General features: G+C 47.1%; 1 protein-coding gene across 2 annotated transcripts in view; it reads left to right on the top strand.

Annotated features, from left to right (window-relative positions):
• The first annotated feature begins 647 nt into the window (after window positions 1-647).
• PTPRO (protein tyrosine phosphatase receptor type O) overlaps window positions 648-17,618 on the top strand; it is a 126,560-nt gene continuing 109,589 nt past the window's right edge. Inside the window, exon 1 of one of the 2 annotated variants that reach the window (XM_083461037.1) lies at window positions 648-1,366. In XM_083461037.1, coding sequence (XP_083317163.1) covers window positions 1,274-1,366 — 93 coding nt within the window. In that variant the 5' untranslated portion in view covers window positions 648-1,273. The remainder of the gene's footprint in view (window positions 1,367-17,618) is intronic. The other variant, XM_083461039.1, reaches the window with a different exon arrangement.

Here is a 17,618-nt window from a genome sequence, read left to right as displayed (position 1 = left end):
TGGCTTTAATCCCTTTCGCAGGCATCGTCACAATTCCTTTTCTGACTTTCCATTCGGCATTCAAATATAAGGGCTGATTCAGCTGTTTTTCATTTGGAGAAGCTGTTCAGTCAGTCAGTCAGTCAGTCAGTCAGTCAATCAATCATCACCTCACTCTTGGGAAGGTTAAAATGAATGAAAGAGTCCCGCGTCTTGATACAGGTTCATTCATTGGCATCTTCAGGTAGGGCTGGGAGAGAATGGAGAGAGCTGGGGTTAATGGGCAACGTGGACCAAAGTGTAAGACAAATTCCTATGTTCCTAAGGAGATGTGCAACATTTCAGAACTGGCACCCACACTTCTCTTGTACACCCGATGTTACAACTAAGCTGAGAGTTGGCTCCACCCCACCCCAGTAAATGTCAAGGTTGTTTGGAGATTTGGACCCAGGTTGGACAGTGTTTTCGAAGCTACCAGCATGAGTTTGACCAAGCTGCGGGAGGCCGTGGAAGACAGGAGTGCCTGGCCTGCTCTCCTCCATGGGGTCACGAAGAGTCGGACACGACTAAACAACAACAAATAACGACTCGGTAGGAGAGCTAAAGCCCTTGGAAACCGGCCTGTGCGTGGCTGGGGCGTGGGTATGGATGGCTCTGTCAAGGCAGGAGGGGGCGGAGCGCAGGGAAGGGCGGAGGCTCCCGCGAGGTAGAGGGCGTCTCCTCGTCGCTTTCGGCGGCGTGCTTGGCATGAAGGCGCTCCATTCATTCCGAGACAGCCAGCGCGGGCGGCAGCGGCGGAGGGGAAAGGCGCGAGAAGGAGGCAGCTAGCAGCTGGGCAGCGCCAATCGCCGGTCCCTGGTCAGCTCCCTGGCCATTTAAGCCGCCGGAGCTGCGATTGAAGGAGGAAAGGAAGAAAGGGGAGGGGGAAGGAGACCCCGGACTTCTCCAGCCATAAAGGAAGAGGAGGAGCGAGAAGGGGGGAGCAGCGAGGAGGGTGGGGGGAAAGAGGAGATGGGTCTCCCCCAGCGAGACAGGAAGGCTGCGCTGCGGATCTGACGGTGCCGCAGCTCCGAGAAGGCTCGCCATTGTTACCCCAGTTTGGAGAGGCGAGCCCACAGGCGCGCGCGCGCGCACACATACACACACCTTCCGGCTGCCTCTGTGTCTCTGTCTGCAGGCGCTTCGTCTCTTTTCTGGGCTCTCCCGGGGCTCTGCCTTGCTGCCGGAGCTCCACATCCAGGCGGCGTGGCGGCTCTGCTTCGGGGTCCTTCTCCCCCCGCGCCTCCCCTTTCCAATGGTCAGGGATCATCTCGCCCAGGGACGGAGCAGCAGCGGCGCCCCGATGAGCTGCCTCTCCCGGCTGTGGCTCTTTGTTTTGCTCCTCAAGGTAAGAGATCGCTCGCCCCAGACATCAGCCGTCGCTCCCTGTGCCAGGCTCCTTGGCGCTCCTCCTTTGGCCTGGGTAGGGTGGAAGGAGCTAGTGCAACACGCCTGTGCCTGTGGAGCAAAGAGACTCCCTCCCCGTTTCTTTCCCCTGTTTGTGTATTTATTGAGAAATCTCGGCAATCCTCCACGGTGTTCCTCTCTCTCTCTCTCTCTCTCTCTCTCTCTCTCTTCGCCCCCCGAGCTCGGGACTTTTCTGAAGCATGGCTAATAGGAGCTGGCACTCAAGGTCGCTTGGTGGGGATCCGCTTCCCAAGGCAAAATGAGGTCACTTTCAACACCACGAGAATCTCTCTCTCTCTCTCTCGGTGTCTGTGTTTGTGTCAGCCAGGAATGGTAGGCAAATGGGCAGCTTGGCTGGTTTGATCACCGGGCTGGTTGTCTGGTTGGTGGTGGAGATGGAGGGCTGGAAAAGGTGGCGGTGCGTTTGGTGATTCGAGGCAAGGTGTGCGTGGGCTGCTTTCCGGGTCTTTGTTGTGGTGCTTCTTCAAGGGAACGTGTTGCGTGGCTCTCCTCTGCCCCTGCGACTGGCCTGGAGGAGCCAGGATGAAGGGGGCTGGGTGAATCTGCATCTCAGGGCTTAATCTGAAGTGGGGTGGTTCAATTGAGTCCCTCCTGGAGTCCCTCCTGGCTCAACCCTGGGGCCAGGGTTTGCTTCATTGCTCCTCTTTACAAGTCTGGTGAATTGAAGGGTAGGAAAGGTCCACAGCTCAGGCAGAGAACACTCGCTTTGCATGCAGAAGGTCCTGGGTTCAATCCCTGACGTCTCCCAAGTAGGTCTGGGAAATACCCCAGTCTAAAAGCCACTTGTCAATTTAGTTAGACCAAAAGAGCATCTGATTCAAAAGAAGAGACAACTGGTCTGTTTGCTTCAGGATTGTTGGCACCTGGGGTCCTCCTGGTGTTTTGAACCAGGTTGGTGAAAGCTGGTCTACAGGGTATCGGATGGAGGTCTTTCTAACCCCTGCCTGGGATTGATGCTTCTGCATGCAAAACACCTGCTTGACCATACGCAGAGAGAAGTGAGGACAGATAACTTGGCTTTATAGTCCTGGTGAGGTGAAGTGCCTCCCGCTCAATTTGACAGCCTGTTTATGGCTGGGGAGCACGAGTGGGGAATTTCATGAAATTCTCATAAATTTTTGGAGTGCTACCTGCTTGCTGTCAGTGTTGTCAGAGGTTCCCTGTCCCCCCCATTCTTTTGAAACTTAGTTTTGCCATCACCTGTTGCTGCAAGAGCAGAACCACAATTTTTCTCCTCTTGGAATCCCCTTTGGAATTCTGGGTAGAAAAAAGGGCACCCAGGTGGATCTCCATGGATGAAAACTAAGTTTAAAAAGAGAACGCCTGGTGGCACTGTGGGTTAAACCACAGAGCCTAGGGTTTGCTGATCAGAAGGTCGGTGGTTTGAATCCCAGTGACGGGGTGAGCTCCCGTTGCTCAGTCCCTGCTCCTGCCAACCTAGCACTTCGAAAGCATGAAGTGCAAGTAGATAAATAGGTACCGCTCCGGCGGGAAGGTAAACACTGTTTTCGTGCGCTGCTCTGGTTTCACCAGAAGCGGCTTAGTCATGCTGGCCACATGACCTGGAAGCTGTACGCCGGCTCCCTTAGCCAATAAAGTGAGATGAGCGCCACAACCCCAGAGTCATCCGCGACTGGACCTAATGGTCAGGGGTACCTTTACCTTTACCTTTACCTTTACCTTTAAGGCTCTGTAGCTTTCTGTGGATTTTGCCAGCCTCCGCACTCCCCAAATCAGCCAGGAGTTTCATTATAAGTTCAACCACACACCATCTTGAGATGAAAGTTGTTCATAGGGAACTCTCAGCTCAGCTCTACATTAGCCTGTGGTTATACGTAAGAGAAAAGATACCTTGGGACAAATCAGGGATGAGAATCCCGTGGCCTGGCAGAAACCACCAAGACTCCATCTCTCACCATCCCTGAGCCTTGGCCATGCTAGATGGGGCTGATAGGAGCTGGAGTCTAACAAGCTGTAGGGCCACAAATTCCCTATCCCTGAAATGAGCGATTTTTCTTCATTAGTTTCCAGTATAGATTTTCAGAGTGCTTCAACCCCCCCTTCCAGAGTGCCTTAATCAGTTAAAACAAGGCAGTCCCTCCCCATGAGCTGTCTAAAAAGACAGGGCACACAAGGAAAAGGGGATGGGGAAGAAGAAGGGGGAAAAGGAAACATTTTAAAAAATAATATAGAAGCCAATATTTTTTTAAAAAACAACAACAACACACCATTTCTCCAGCTTGGTGCAAAGAAATTTTAAAAAATTGGGAATCATATCCACACTTGGATCCAACTTACATTAGATTAAATTATATATAAATGGATCAGCGCCAAATATTTGCACCTCTGCTATGTCAAAACAACTTCCTTCTTTCCCCCTTTTAGTATATTAAATATTTGTTGGATCAAAAGTTGTCTCCTAATTCCTCAGATATTGGCGAACACGGTGACAGCCCTATCCATATATGTTATTAGGCAATGGTGACTGAACAACAATTGCTTTGTCATGAGGCCCATTAGCTTCTGAGTTTTCTGGATTCTGATGTCTTTTTCTCAAGTCACCAACTTACAGCTAGGAAGATTTTGAGAGAGAAGGAGCTATCCGTTCAGCACTGCAGACCCAATCTCCATTCATATACTACTGTGCAGAGCAGCTAAGGAGTTTTCCATAGCTAATGGGCTTACACGCTCATACCTGAACACACTCTTTGAAAATAAGCTAAACTGGTTTCAGCGGAACATACTTCTGCATAATGTGCTTAGGACCAGTCTGTTAGGAGGACAGAAATATACAGCCTGTGAAACTGCCTTAGACTGAGTCCATCTAGTTTGACATTGTCAACACAGATTGGGAGTGACTCTCCAGGGTCTCAGAAAGGGGTCTTTCCCAGCCCATTCTGGAGATTGAAGCTGGGATTTTTTGCAGTCAAAGCATGCACTCTCTACCACTGTGCTAAGGCCCCAGTTCCCCGCAGCCCCATCAACTCTTGTTGATTACTAATTGAACATGCAAATATCCTACATTGTTCTTGCAACCAGCTGGGTTTGCTTGCACCAAACTGAGAGCCAATGTCCAGGAAGGAGCCACTGTGTGGACTCAGAGCAGGGACTGGAAACCTGTAACCCTCCAAAGTTGCTGGATGCCAGCTCCCATTGGCCTCAGACAGCATAGCCAATGATCAGGGATCATTTCCTGACTCAAGTCAGTGTTCTGGCTCTTACCTTGAAGGCCCCATGAGACCTATGCCCATCCTACCTTAGGGGTTGTCACATCAAGACTTTTATTGACACAGGCCTTTCTGAGCCGATCTTTTGGTCTCCTTTATGCTGCTGCTTGTAGAAGAGGAGGGGAGGTTTTAGGTCATGGTGTCCATTTTAGCAGGACTCTGTGATTGAAATCTTGATAAATTACTGCTGCTTTGGACATTTTTATTGGAAAAGCTGCTGGTGGATGTTGAGAAGCCCATAGCCGTGTGAGGTCTGGCTCAACCTGGGGATCAGGTGGACATTTTGACATGCTTCTTTCCACAACTGCGGTGGGGAACCTCAGGCATGAGGGCCAAATGTCACCCTCTAAGCCTCTCCCCAATGCTGTTCTAAGACCTCATCTCTCACCAGTCCTACTCTGCACTCCCCTCGAATGCTTCTGCCTGGCTGGAATGTGTCCTTGAACTGTGAAAGGAGCTCTTGCTTGCATGGAGGATGAAGATGTGTGTGTGTGTAAACCTCTGACTTTGGTGTGGCTGGAATGTACCCCACTGTTCAAAGGAAAGACTGGCAGCCTTTGCCCCACCCACTTTCCTCCCTTGTCCCACTCACCAATTGCATGCTGCCCCTGGAAAGTTGCTAGTGAAGGAATGTGGCCCCTTGCTGTCGAACAATGGCTGTCAGAGGCATTGGCAATCCACTGAATTAACAGGGCACTGGTCCACCTAGCTCCATATTGTCGACACTGACTGGCAGTGACTCAGGACTTCAGACCAGGGTATCTCCCAGCTCTACTTAGAGATGTTGAAGATGGAACCTGAGAGCATTTGTGTGCAAAGCAGATGCGCTACAGTCTTCTCCAGTGACATGGAATGAGTTTCACTTGTCTTTGGTCAGCTTTTTGGTCTTAGCTGTTGTCTTTTAGCTTTTATTGCATTGTGGCTCATTTTGTACTTCAGCTTTTATTATAATTTATTATTGTTGTTGTTACTGCCTGGGATCTATTCCAGTGATGTGTGACTTAGTCATATCACGGGGCATGTACCTACGGGACCGCCTCTCCCGGTATGGACCTTAAGGTCCATAAATAGCAACACCCTAGTAGTCCTGGGCTCTAAGGAAGTTAGATTAGCTTCAACCAGAGCCCAGGGCCTTTTCAACAGTGGCTCCGGCCTGGTGGAACGCTCTGTCTCATGATACCAGGGCCCAGCAGGATCTGATTTCTTTGCCTGTAAGACAGAGTTGTTCCACCTGGCCTTTGGCTTGGAGCCAATTTGATTCCCTCCCCCTCTTTCTTTTTCCTTTCTCCTCCTGTGATGAGGCTGTATTTTAATGTTTCAATATTTAAATGTTGTATTTTAATCTTGTTTTTAAGTTGTATTCATTCAACTTGTTTTTATTATTGCTTGTTAGCTGCCCTGAGCCTGGCCTTAGCTGGGGAGGGCGGGGTATAAATAAAAATTATTTATTATTATTAAAAGTAAAATGATCTGTGAGCTACGATGCCTTGGCTTCAGATCCTGCCTGAGCCACACACTAGCTAACCTTAGTTGAGTCCTTCTCTCTGCTTCCAACTAACAATGCAAGAGGACAATAGCAGCGTCTTTCCTGCAAGACTGCTAGAAGTATCACTGAGCTAATGTCCCAGTTCAGCTAAACAGCTAGAACCATGGTTAGATGTGATCTAAAGGTCATGCACTGGTTAACAAACCAGGATATCAAGCTATGATTCAACCCCAGTTTGTTTTAACAAACTAGAGTTAGAATAAGCCACAGTTCCTGGAGTCGGACATTATGGAAAACTGTGGCTCTGCTCATGTGCAGAGCTATGTGTGATCAAATGTAAATGGTTGGTCCTGATTGCCCTGTCCTGAGATGGGTTGCCCCACTGAGTCTGCTCCCTGATGCTCACACATTTCGGAGGGATGCCTTCAAGAGAGCACCTAAGCACTATAGATGTCCTGATCTATACATCAGTGTTTATACATCAGAAGCTGTTCACATGTAGATGCTTCCCTGAAAGCAACCACACTGAATGAATGACTGTTGGGAGGAGAGGGACATCAGCCAGATGCATGGTCCTGTTTTCCCTCAATATTGCCTAGTCCTACACCCAGGTAACATCTGAATAGGCATAGGCGTTTAGTCAAAAGTGGAAGGGTTTCAGTTTCTTTATTGATACTTGGCCAAAGATATACAAAAGTTCACACCCACCCTGTGGAACGCCCTCCCACCAGATGTCAAAGAGAGAGAAAAAAACTACCAGACTTTTAGAAGGCAGCCCTGTTTAGGGAAGCTTTTAATGTTTAACAGACTATTGTATTTTAATATTTTGATGGAAGCCGCCCAGAGGGGATGGGGAAACCCAGCCAGAGTGGGTGGGGTATTATTATTATTATTATTATTTACTGAAATAAAAGGGATTGTTTATTATAAAAAAAGGAACAGAGGCGGAAAGAAAAAAAATAAAATAAAAAAGGAAATAAAGGAAAGAAGAGAGAGGAGAAATAAAGAAAGATAAAAAGACTTCCAGTTCTCTGTCCTGCAGCTAAATGTAGTATTTACTCATTAATTTCCAACCATTCTATCTTCTATAAACCCATTTTTTTCCCAGTCTTCAAATCCAAATATTGCAATTTCAAATCTGGATATTACAAGTGGAGAGGTTTCAGACAGGGGTCTCTCCACAAAAGACAAAAGATGTATATGATCTGAAGAGAATCTAGATTATCAGGCAGGGGTCTCTCCCAGCTGTACCTGGAGCTGCCGGGGATTGAACCTGGGACCATCTGCATGGAAGGCAGATGCTCTGCCACTGAGCTACAGCCCTTAATGCACGCAACTAACTTAGGACTAATAATTTCAATGGATCGATTCTAACTTAGTTGGATACACCCTATTGTCTTTGGGAACCTGTTCCCCCCTATCTATTACAAAAAGCTCAAATCTCTAGGTCAAGTGTGCTGGGTGTTTGAGTATCACATTGTCTGTGCTCACAGCATATTCCCAGTCTCATGGCAGCACCAGTGACACGCTGATAGAAGAAAGAGCCAGTGCCATCTATATTACCTTTGCCCCCCTCGCCAGCCCCTTCCAATTACTGCAGAGCCAGATAGAACAGGGTCAGCGTATTTTCTTGACGGATTCATTTCTCTGAGTTCTGCTTAACACTGCAAGCTTGGTTACACATGACATTTTAGTCTGTGAGCCTGTTGGTCCTTCTTCCCCCCTCCACCTCCCCTCCCGGAGTGCATTTCATACGCTCCACGAAACTTTGCTACAGAGAGAGCTGCCAGCCACCCAGGCTCTGCGCCATTGGCTGTAATTAACATTGCGCTCAGATGACAGCGTTCAGCACATATGCAAAAGAAAGAAATAAAAGCCAGCGCCCGAGAGTTCCCGATCTCTTCCCCAAGAGAGAACAGTGGTGGTCATTTTTAACATGACTAAGCCTTAATCATTGGCATTGCTTGGAAATGGGTGTGTCCTCTGCTTAAAATCCTGGTCCTGTAAACCTCCGATTCAGCAACACAAGCATGAAACTTGCAGAAAGCAGCTGGCAGAGACGCCAATTTGCATAAAATATTGGGGGGCAGGTAAGACCCGCCCTAGGTAATCAATCACAAAATGCGGCGCATGCATCCCATTTGAATGGCACTGCCCATCAACCTTTGGGAGTCTCATGCCCCTCAAATATTTTATGGGGGGCAGGGGGTGAAGGGACCTCAGCCCCTAGGAGTTGGGCTCCTATGATAGCCGGGAACACTAAAGCCAAGAGACTCTCATTGTGCTGGAGGGAGGAAGCTCTGCTTCACTGGTCTAAATAGGCCTGTGAGTCTGTTTCAGCCAAGTCACATCTATGTGCCCTACTGTTAGGCGTCAGGGAATCTGATCCCCACCCCCACCCCCAAGCAGGCTGCCAGGGATAAATAGACAAGAACAACTCTTACCAAAGTCCTTTATTCAATATTCACAGAGAGAGGTTTCGAAAGAGAGCCACTTGGAGTAATGGCATTGCTCAGAGTAATCTCCACCCCCTTCCCTTCTCAGTCGTCAACAGCACCACTCCTATTACAGCGGCTTGCCTCTTAGCTCTTTGCTCTCCTATTTTCAATGCTGGGAGAAGGGGTGGTGGTGGTCTGGAATGCTTTCTAATGATAATGTGTCAACCAGCTGTTCTGGCTCTGCTTCTCCCCTCCTCTTCTCCCATTTTTCCTCAGCTTTGTCCCTCATCTATCTCTGTGCTGTGACCTTCTGCAAACCACTGTTGTAAATCTACACTGTCTCCCTCTTCTCTGTGTGGTGCAGGAGGAGGGGGGCAGTCTCCACCAAGTGGGAATGTTCAGGGATGCAGGAGAGGATAGATTGTTTGATTATAGCCTTTCCAACTTGTGTTAACAAGTTCACAATTTAGCAGAGTAACATTCCCCTTTTTAAACTCACAGCGGATGCGTTTGCTCAGCCTCGCCAAACCCTCTATAACAACTGTTCTGGTATTTTCCCCTTATTCCCTCATAAAAGATAAGACACAACACAGTCTTCTATAAAAGTATAAAATGAGTTTACTCACATTCTGTTCACAATCGGATCCCAGAAGGCAGACTTAGCTTAGAAAAGTAATATACACCTGGAAACTATCTCAGAAGGAAACAGTCCCTTTGTCCTCTCTTGGCAGCCAAGAGAGCATCTTTGGCGAAACAGATGTTGCTTCTTCGATGCTTGTAGTCAAAGAGAGAGAGGTGGTGGCCAATCCTATGCTTTTGTTACCTGCACAGGTGAGGCCACGCCCACCTCTAGTCACAAGCAGAGGAAGTCTGTCCCAGCCCAGAAGGAAACAGGAAGTTTACCTGCTGGCTGGACAAAAATTCCTCCCCATGTGTAATCATGTTCACTCTAGGAATGTTGTACTTGACTGCTGTTGTGTTTCGCATCCCACACACCATTCCTCCTCAGTCTAGCCCCTGACACCTATGCTTGACACATAAGAAGAACCCTGCTGGATGAGGCCAGTGGCCCATCTAGACCAGCATCCAGTTAGACAGTGGCCAACCAGATACCTGTGGGAAGCCTGAAAGCAGGACCCAGGAGCAACAGCCACTCTCTCCACTGGTATTCAAAGGCATAATGCAGACATAGGCAAACTTGGCCCTCCAGATGATTTGGGACTACAACTCCCATCATGCCTGACCACTGGTCCTGTTAGCTAGGGATGATGGGAGTTGTAGTCCCAAAACATCTGGAGGGCCGAGTTTGCCTATGCCTGGCATAATGCCTCTGGCAGTGGAGGTGGAGCTTAGATATCATGGCTAGGAGTCACTGACAGCCTCATCCTCCATGAATTGATCTAATGTTCTAAAGCCATCCAGGTGGGCGACCATCAATGCCTCTGATGGGAGCAAATTCCAGAGGTTAGCTATGCACTGAGATTAAAATATACTCTGTGTGCAGCATTACGGCCAGGATGGATAAGCCTGTTGCCCTCCAGAGGTTGTGAGAATGCAGCTCCCATCAGCCCCAGGTCTGCCAGAGGTTTGGGAGTCCAACAGCATCTGTACAGCCACAGGTCTCCCTCCTTATGCAGCAGAAGATGCTGAAGACAACAACTTAGTGCTGACTCCAAAGGCTGGGGTGATGGTTTGAAGCAGGGATGTTCAAAGAAGCACAAACGCCTCGGCTTCAATGAAAGCAGCCCTATGTGGAGCTCCCACAGCTCCCTTCCCTTGAGCATGCTGGCCCAAATTTGGCTTGCACCCAGCTGCTGCCACTCCCTGCTCACTCTGCCAGCCCTGCTTCTCCCGGGGGGGGGGGGGGAGGGAAGAAGAAGGAGACGACTTGCTAACAAGGAGAGGGTTGGAAGCAGCAGTGGTGGCGGACATTCCCAGAGGCAGGAACTGATGCCGATTGCCTCTTTGCTCTGGGGATTCGTAGACGTGACTCTAAGCCTCATAATCCCTGGCTAGCAGTGATGCTCCACTCGTCATTTGCTGCTGAGGAGGAGGTGGAGGTCTGGGCTACTCTCCAAAAGTTTTCGCTTGTGCAGAAAGTAAGTGTTCTGTGGCACTCTTGACAGCACCCTGGCAAAATGACAAGTTGTCTAGTTTCCTTCTGTCCTCTGATCCCAGTTGATCCTCCCTCAAACCTCAATAGGCCTCTAAATACCAGTTGTTGGCTTGTGGGTATTCCATTAGCACCCACTTGGCCACTGGGAGAACCAGGTGCTGGACTTAGATGGGCCTCCAGGCTGATGTAGATATCTAGTTGTAGATACCTATCTGCACATCTTATGTGCAGATACCTTAGATACCTAGTTACGAGTTAAATATTCTACATCAAATTTTATGGGTGCATTTCTGCATAATTTTCTGTCTTTACTCTTCTGGTTTGCCCTTGAGTGCCTGTACAATTAAAACACTATGTCTGTATCAAGCACAGTGCAAATTGACTTCAGATAAAATTAAAAGCCAATAAATCTACATTAAGTAAGGGCCTTCACTGTATTTTCAGCACCTGCTCAAAAGCCTTTTTATTTAGGCTAACCTGTCCAGATGTTGTTGTGTTTTGATCTCTTTTTAGTTTACTGTTGATTTTAATATGTCTTTCATATGTTTTAACTACTTCTTCTTAACTGCTTTTATCGAGAATTTTAATTTCTTATAAACCCCTTAGAGGTTTTGTTACTAGGAAGTGGTATATAAATTTTGCTAAATGATTAAATGATGTACCAATGCCAGCTAGCCAGAGACCTAAAACCTATAAAGTATATCATGAGAATAAATAAAATCAGATTGGTCAGGTTTACCAATGGCTTTCTGAAATTAAGTATGTCTTGGCCAGCCTCATAACAAACAGAAGTGAATGAGTGTCAGATGATCACAATGAAACTCAACACATTTGATTGATGGGGCCTTTGGAGCGACCTCAAAGCACATGGTTGTTGGCTGAACAGCATTTTTGGTACCTACAAAATATTTTCTGAAACATTGGGCTGAAGGTGTGGCTAGAACAGTGATGGCCAAACTTGGCCCTCCGGCTGTTTTGGGACTACAGTTCCCATAATCCCTGACCACTGGTCCTGTTAGCTAGGGTTGATGGGAGTTGTAGTCCCAGAACAGCTGGAGGGCCAAGTTTGGCCATCACTGGGCTAGAGAGACCTATATCATCACTCAGTGGTCCTGTTCTATCTCCTCAATATGCAAAACCCGAAATGATCCCTTCTTCTTTTTACAAAAAAAAAAAGGAAAACGCATTACTCTTTCCAACAAATGAAATAAATCCCTTTTGTATTAGGATTATTGAATTACTTATTTTGTGGTTGAAACAAAATCTTTAAGCAGTGCTTTCCAGCTTGGCGATAGATCTGAAATGAAGTAAAAAAAAAAAGCCCAGAAATGTGCAAATGTAATACTGAAAGCAAGGAGAGAGGCTAATCTCCATGTGCTGGGAAATGACTTTGTCTTTGAAATGAAGCCAAATGTATGGACTCATTTTTAATGTAGCTGCACATTGCAGTAGTCCATCCGCCCCTATCACCCTTCCACCATGTAACTGTGTATATTATAAGGAGAGCTTGTTGTACAGGAAGGAGAAAGAATAGCCAGACCAAATTACTGTAGATTGTTTGCAGGCTTCTGAGCACCCAGCTGATGGAAGAGCAGGATATTCATTTGCATCTGCGTCATGGCATTGGCTAGCCGCTCTTGTTGCCAGCCAATATATACCCCTGCCAGAGACCGCTAGCTGTTGCCTGTGATTTGTGGGGCATGACTATAGGTGGTTTGCTGGGAAGCCAGGACCCCCTCCTGACTAGTATGCCATAACCTCCAAGTTCCCCGAATTTCCAGGGACAGTCCTGGAATTATGAAAGCCATCCCAGCTTCCAATTTGATCCCAGAATGCCCCTGTTTTCCCCACCAGTGCTGCCACTGCTGAGCTCAGGGAAGAGGATGAGCTGATTCTTGTCCCAGGCAGGAGCGATGAAGGAGTTTCTCATTAGCCATCCATGCCTTTCCATGGCTGCCTCTGCCAGCCTTCTCCCTTGGGCAGCTCATCAGGGCTGCTGGAGAGAGGGCAAGGAGCAGGATAGGCTTCCATTTCCAAGGCCCAGCTCTGTGTGAGGTACCTGCTCTGAGGGACTGGGCCGCCCCGGGCGGGAAGAAAAGGGGAGTGCAGCAGAGCGCAAGAAGTCTTGATTTTAAAAATAAACATTTTGTGCATCTGCAACTCATCTTGCCCATTTCTAAAATTTATTTATCGGTGTGTGTGTTTTTCTTTTTGTGAATCTACCAAGAATAAAATACAGTGGTACCTCAGGTTAAGAACTTAATTCATTCTGGAGGTCTGTTCTTAACCTGAAACTGTTCTTAACCTGAGGTACCACTTAGCTAATGGGGCCTCCCGCGGCCGCTGCATGATTTCTGTTCTCATCCTGAAGCAAAGTTCTTAACCCGAGGTACTATTTCTGGGTTAGCGGAGTCTGTAACCTGAAGCGTCTGTAACCTGAAGCGTCTGTAACCTGAGGTACCATTGTAACATAGAATCAGGATTAAGGGGTTTTCTTAGGATGGTTGAGGGCGTGTTATCCATTGGTGTAGTGGTGCCAGCACTCACCCTTCTTCTGACAGGAAGTGAGGGGACAAAAAATCAGAGGTCGAGGAGGATCAATTTTTCTTGAGGGGGGCAGTGAGAAATGTCCCTATTTTCATCTGAGGAATGTTGGAGGGTGTGGATGTAATTAACATCAGAATATCCTGCTGCCTCAGGCCAATGGTCCATCCCCAATGCTAGCTCGTATATTTGGAAATGTTCCTCATGCAACCTGAGAGTACTCATCAGAAAACCAGGATTAGTTGCTGCTCTCCATTGAGAGTATACTGCTGGCAGATGTGAGGCTGGCACCACATAATGGTGTAGAACATCCCTTATCAGGGCCTTGGAATTAGACTCTCTCCAAGTGAAAAACCTAAGTAAACAACAGAGCCCCGTGATTCCTCTACAAGAGAACAATGCGTCTTCAAGAAGGTTAGAGGGTGCATGTGTGCTTATATGCGTGAGAGCAGCAAATAACGGATTAGCAAATCCTTTCGCAAAAAAGCCTTATGTTTCTGAGAGCACTTCTTTGATTTTGAGCAGGAAATGTAAGCAGAATAACCGAAACAAACAAGAGAAATAATCAAAACAAACATAATGACTCTCAAAGTGTGTATTCCTCATTGTCTTCCCCATCAATCCTGCTTCTGTAGAGCTGTGATGAATACATGGTGGTTTGGACCTATGGGATCTCTCTTTGAAGAGTCTCTTCAGCTTACGCATGGAGGCTTCGTCACTGTAGACTTTCAATCATCTGGTAGGTTAGGATGGTCTGTGTGAAGCCAGAGGTAGAAATACCTGGCATGGCTCCATTATCCATTCACTTGTTGCCTGAAAACTTAATAATCATTTCGGACCGAGGGCCTTCTGGCAGTTACCACACTGTGAGAAGTAAAGCTACAGGGAACCAGGCAGAGGGCCTTCTTGGTAGCGGCACCCACCCTCTGGTAAAAAGGTAAAGGACCCTGGATGGTTAAGTCCAGTCAAAGGTGACTATGGGGTTGCGGTGTTGATCTCGCTTTCAGGCTGAGGGAGCCAGCGCTTGTCCATAGACAGCTTTCCAGGTCATGTGGCCAGCAAGACTAAACCGCTTCTGGCACAACAGAACACCGTAATGGAAACCAGAACCCACAGAAATGTTGTTTACCTTCCCGACGCAGCAGTACCTATTTATCTACTTGCACTGGTGTGCTTTCGAACTGCTAGGTTGGCAGAAGCTGGGATGGAGCAACGGGAGCTCACTCCATCGCGGGGATTCGAACCGCCAACCTTCTGATCCGCAAGCCCAAGAGTCTCAGTGGCTTGGACTACAGTGGAATGCCCTCCCATCAAGTGTCAAGGAGATGAGTTATTATATATCTTTTAGGAGATATCTGAAGGCAGCCCTGTATAGAGAAGCTTTTTAAGGTTTAATGTTTTGCTATATATGCTGGTAGCCACCCAGAGTGGCTGGGGCAACCCAGTCAGATAGGTGGGGTACAAATAATAAATTATTATTATTATTATTATTATTATTATTATTATTATTATTATTATTATTATTATTTATTATGGCTTTCCTCTATCCAAGCACCTCCCGCCTGGCAGAACTCGTTGGCACCAGGTGAGTTTCTCTGTGGACTACAGCTCTCATAACCATTGACCATTGGCTATGTTGAATGGGGGTCAATGGGAATTGGGGACCCAATGTCTGGAGACCACATCTTCCCTGTCCCTGACCTCTGCTCTTGCCTATAGCCCCTTCTGCACTATACATCTATAGCAGGATTATACCACTCTAAATAGTCATTGCTTCCCACAAAGAATCCTGGGAAGCATAGCTTGCTTAAGGTGCTGAGAACTGTTAGGAGATCCCTATTCCTTTCACAGAGCTGCAATTCCCAGAAGTCCCTGGGAAACAGGATTGACTGTTAAGCCATTCTGGAAATTGTGTGAACTGCAGAACGTGACGACACCTTACATTTTTATGTATACAGTGGTACCTCGGGTTAAGTACTTAATTTGTTCCGGAGGTCCGTACTTAACCTGAAACTGTACTTAACCTGAAGCACTGCTTTAGCTAATGGGGCCTCCTGCTGCCGCTGCGCTGCCGCTGCACGATTTCTGTTCTCAACCTGAAGCAAAGTTCTTAACCCGAGGTAATATTTCTGGGTTAGCGGCGTCTGTAGCCTGAAGCGTATGTAACCCAAGGTACCACTGTATAAGAATATATGAAGATACAACAAAGTCAGGTGCCACTTAGGGACTAAATTGTACCTAGTTTATCCACAATCTAACCAATAGATTGTGAACCTCTGAGAACCTCTATGAACCAGTAGGCCAGAGCAGATAAGACAATACTCCCTGACCCCATTACAAGCTCTCTGGCATCCAGGCTTACTTGTGGGTCCCAGGAACTAAGCGCAACCACTGCCATATCTGCATAGGAGCTGCTTAAGTTGGAATTAGATTGTGCTCTCCTCTATAAACTTAGTGGCACTTTCATGTATTACTTCACAGTCTCACAGCTACCATCAGAAATTAGCCCCATGCTTTTCAGTTTTGCTGGCCACTTAGAGAAAAATAAATCTTTTAAATTATTGCACCCAGTCTTCGAAGTTTCCCTGAAGAGCTTTTGATTCCTTCCACACTTACCTCTTCCACCCCCATGAGAGCCTTTGCAATGAATTTGTTTAGGTCTTTGTATCAGAGTCTTGAGTGGATTTACGTATATTCTCCCCATTAATCGTGCACAGCCACCCCGAACCTTTCTGGTAGGCAAATGTGTTCTCCTCTACACCAGAACAAATCGATGGCCCATAAAATAGATACTTGAGCATTATCGTTAAGATGGTGGGATTTTACACCAAGGTCCCCATGAGTTCTAAGCCCATTTTCAGCCATATATTCAGTAAACACTTTCCAGTCTTCTTTGAACGTGCATTCTCCTTGTCCTCTTATTCTATATGTTAAGTCTGCAAGCTGCGTGCATTCCATCAGTTTAAGCTGCCATTCTTCTTTGGTTGGGACCTCACTCGTTTTCCATTTTGGGGCTAACAAAACACGGGCCGCAGTACTAGCGTACATAAGCAGTCTTTTTTGACACCTGGGAATTTCCCTCAGAATTATCTTCAACGAAAAGAACTCTTTTTAAAAAAAATGTACTTCAATTCATTATATATCCTTTCCCAATACTCTTTTACCCTTTTACAAGTCCACCACATATGATAAAAGCAGAATGCCACTTTTAGTGCCGTTGGCAGTTCCTGGTATGGCAAGCCAGGAAAGCCAATAATCAGCAGCACCCCCTCCTCTCTCTAATATTCGACAAAGGCCCTAAAGGGACAGGCATGTTGCATCCTCTCTGGGCCTCCAACTACCCAAGCTTTGCCGGGGTGCGGTGCCCACTGTGCAGAGCTCTGTCTGCTAGCAGGCCATTAGGGAGTGTGAAAATAATTGGGTCCCTATTGCAGTGCATTCAGCCTAGCAGCAGAATCAGCTGCATACCCTTGGGGTCTCTTGGAGAACCATAGACAGAGGGTGAGGATCATGCCCGCTCCATTTATTCACCACAAAATTGCGGTGTGTGGTTTTTTGTTGATGTTGTTTTTTTGTTTTAAGGGAAAGGCTCTGCAGGTTTTTGCATTAAAGGAAGTGATTTATAATATGTGTCAGTAGAACACTGTCGTACAGGGAGAAGATTAACATGCATAATTTCAGACGCAACAGTATTTAGAATTCAGAATTGCCCGCTTAATGCAAATGTCCTGACTTAAATACTGTGCTTCGTCTTAATTAGATAAAATAATCCTTCATTGCTTGGGTAGTTCAGTAAATTAGTCGCTGGCCTAACAGCCCCAGAATCGTGATCACGCATTACTTAATCCATATGGATTTTGAAAAGGGAGACAAAATGGGAAAGAGACAGATATATTTGCCTGTGACTGAACCCATCAGGTGTCATTTATTAAACTGTATTCCACGACCCAGATATAAAGCCATTGGGGCTGATTTGCAAGGATTGCAAAGGTCTAGCTTGGTGGCCCCTGCCTTGGAAAGGAGGTGGGTACTTAGAGCATCCACACCCAAAAGACCGAACTGTTCATAAGCTTTGCTGTGCTCTCCAGATACTGTGGACGAAAACTCCTGCCATCTCTGACTATTGGTCATGCTGCCTGGGTCTGATAGCTGTAATCCAAATATTTGGGGGGTACCAGGTTGGGGAAAGCTTATGATCTGTGAACTATTACAGTAGAAGCCTATGGATTCTCACTCAGAGGTGAGCTCCACTGTTTCCAATGGAATTTGCTCCCTGTAATAGGATTGGGGGAGGGGCGCAGGTGGCGCCGTGGTCTAAACCACAGAGCCTCTTGGGCTTGCCGATCAGAAGGTTGGCGGTT

The sequence above is a fragment of the Podarcis liolepis genome (genome assembly GCF_965112155.1).
Source record: "Podarcis liolepis genome assembly, chromosome: 10".
Classification (NCBI taxonomy): Eukaryota; Metazoa; Chordata; class Lepidosauria; order Squamata; family Lacertidae; genus Podarcis; species Podarcis liolepis.
This window is presented reverse-complemented; position numbering and strand designations above follow the sequence as displayed.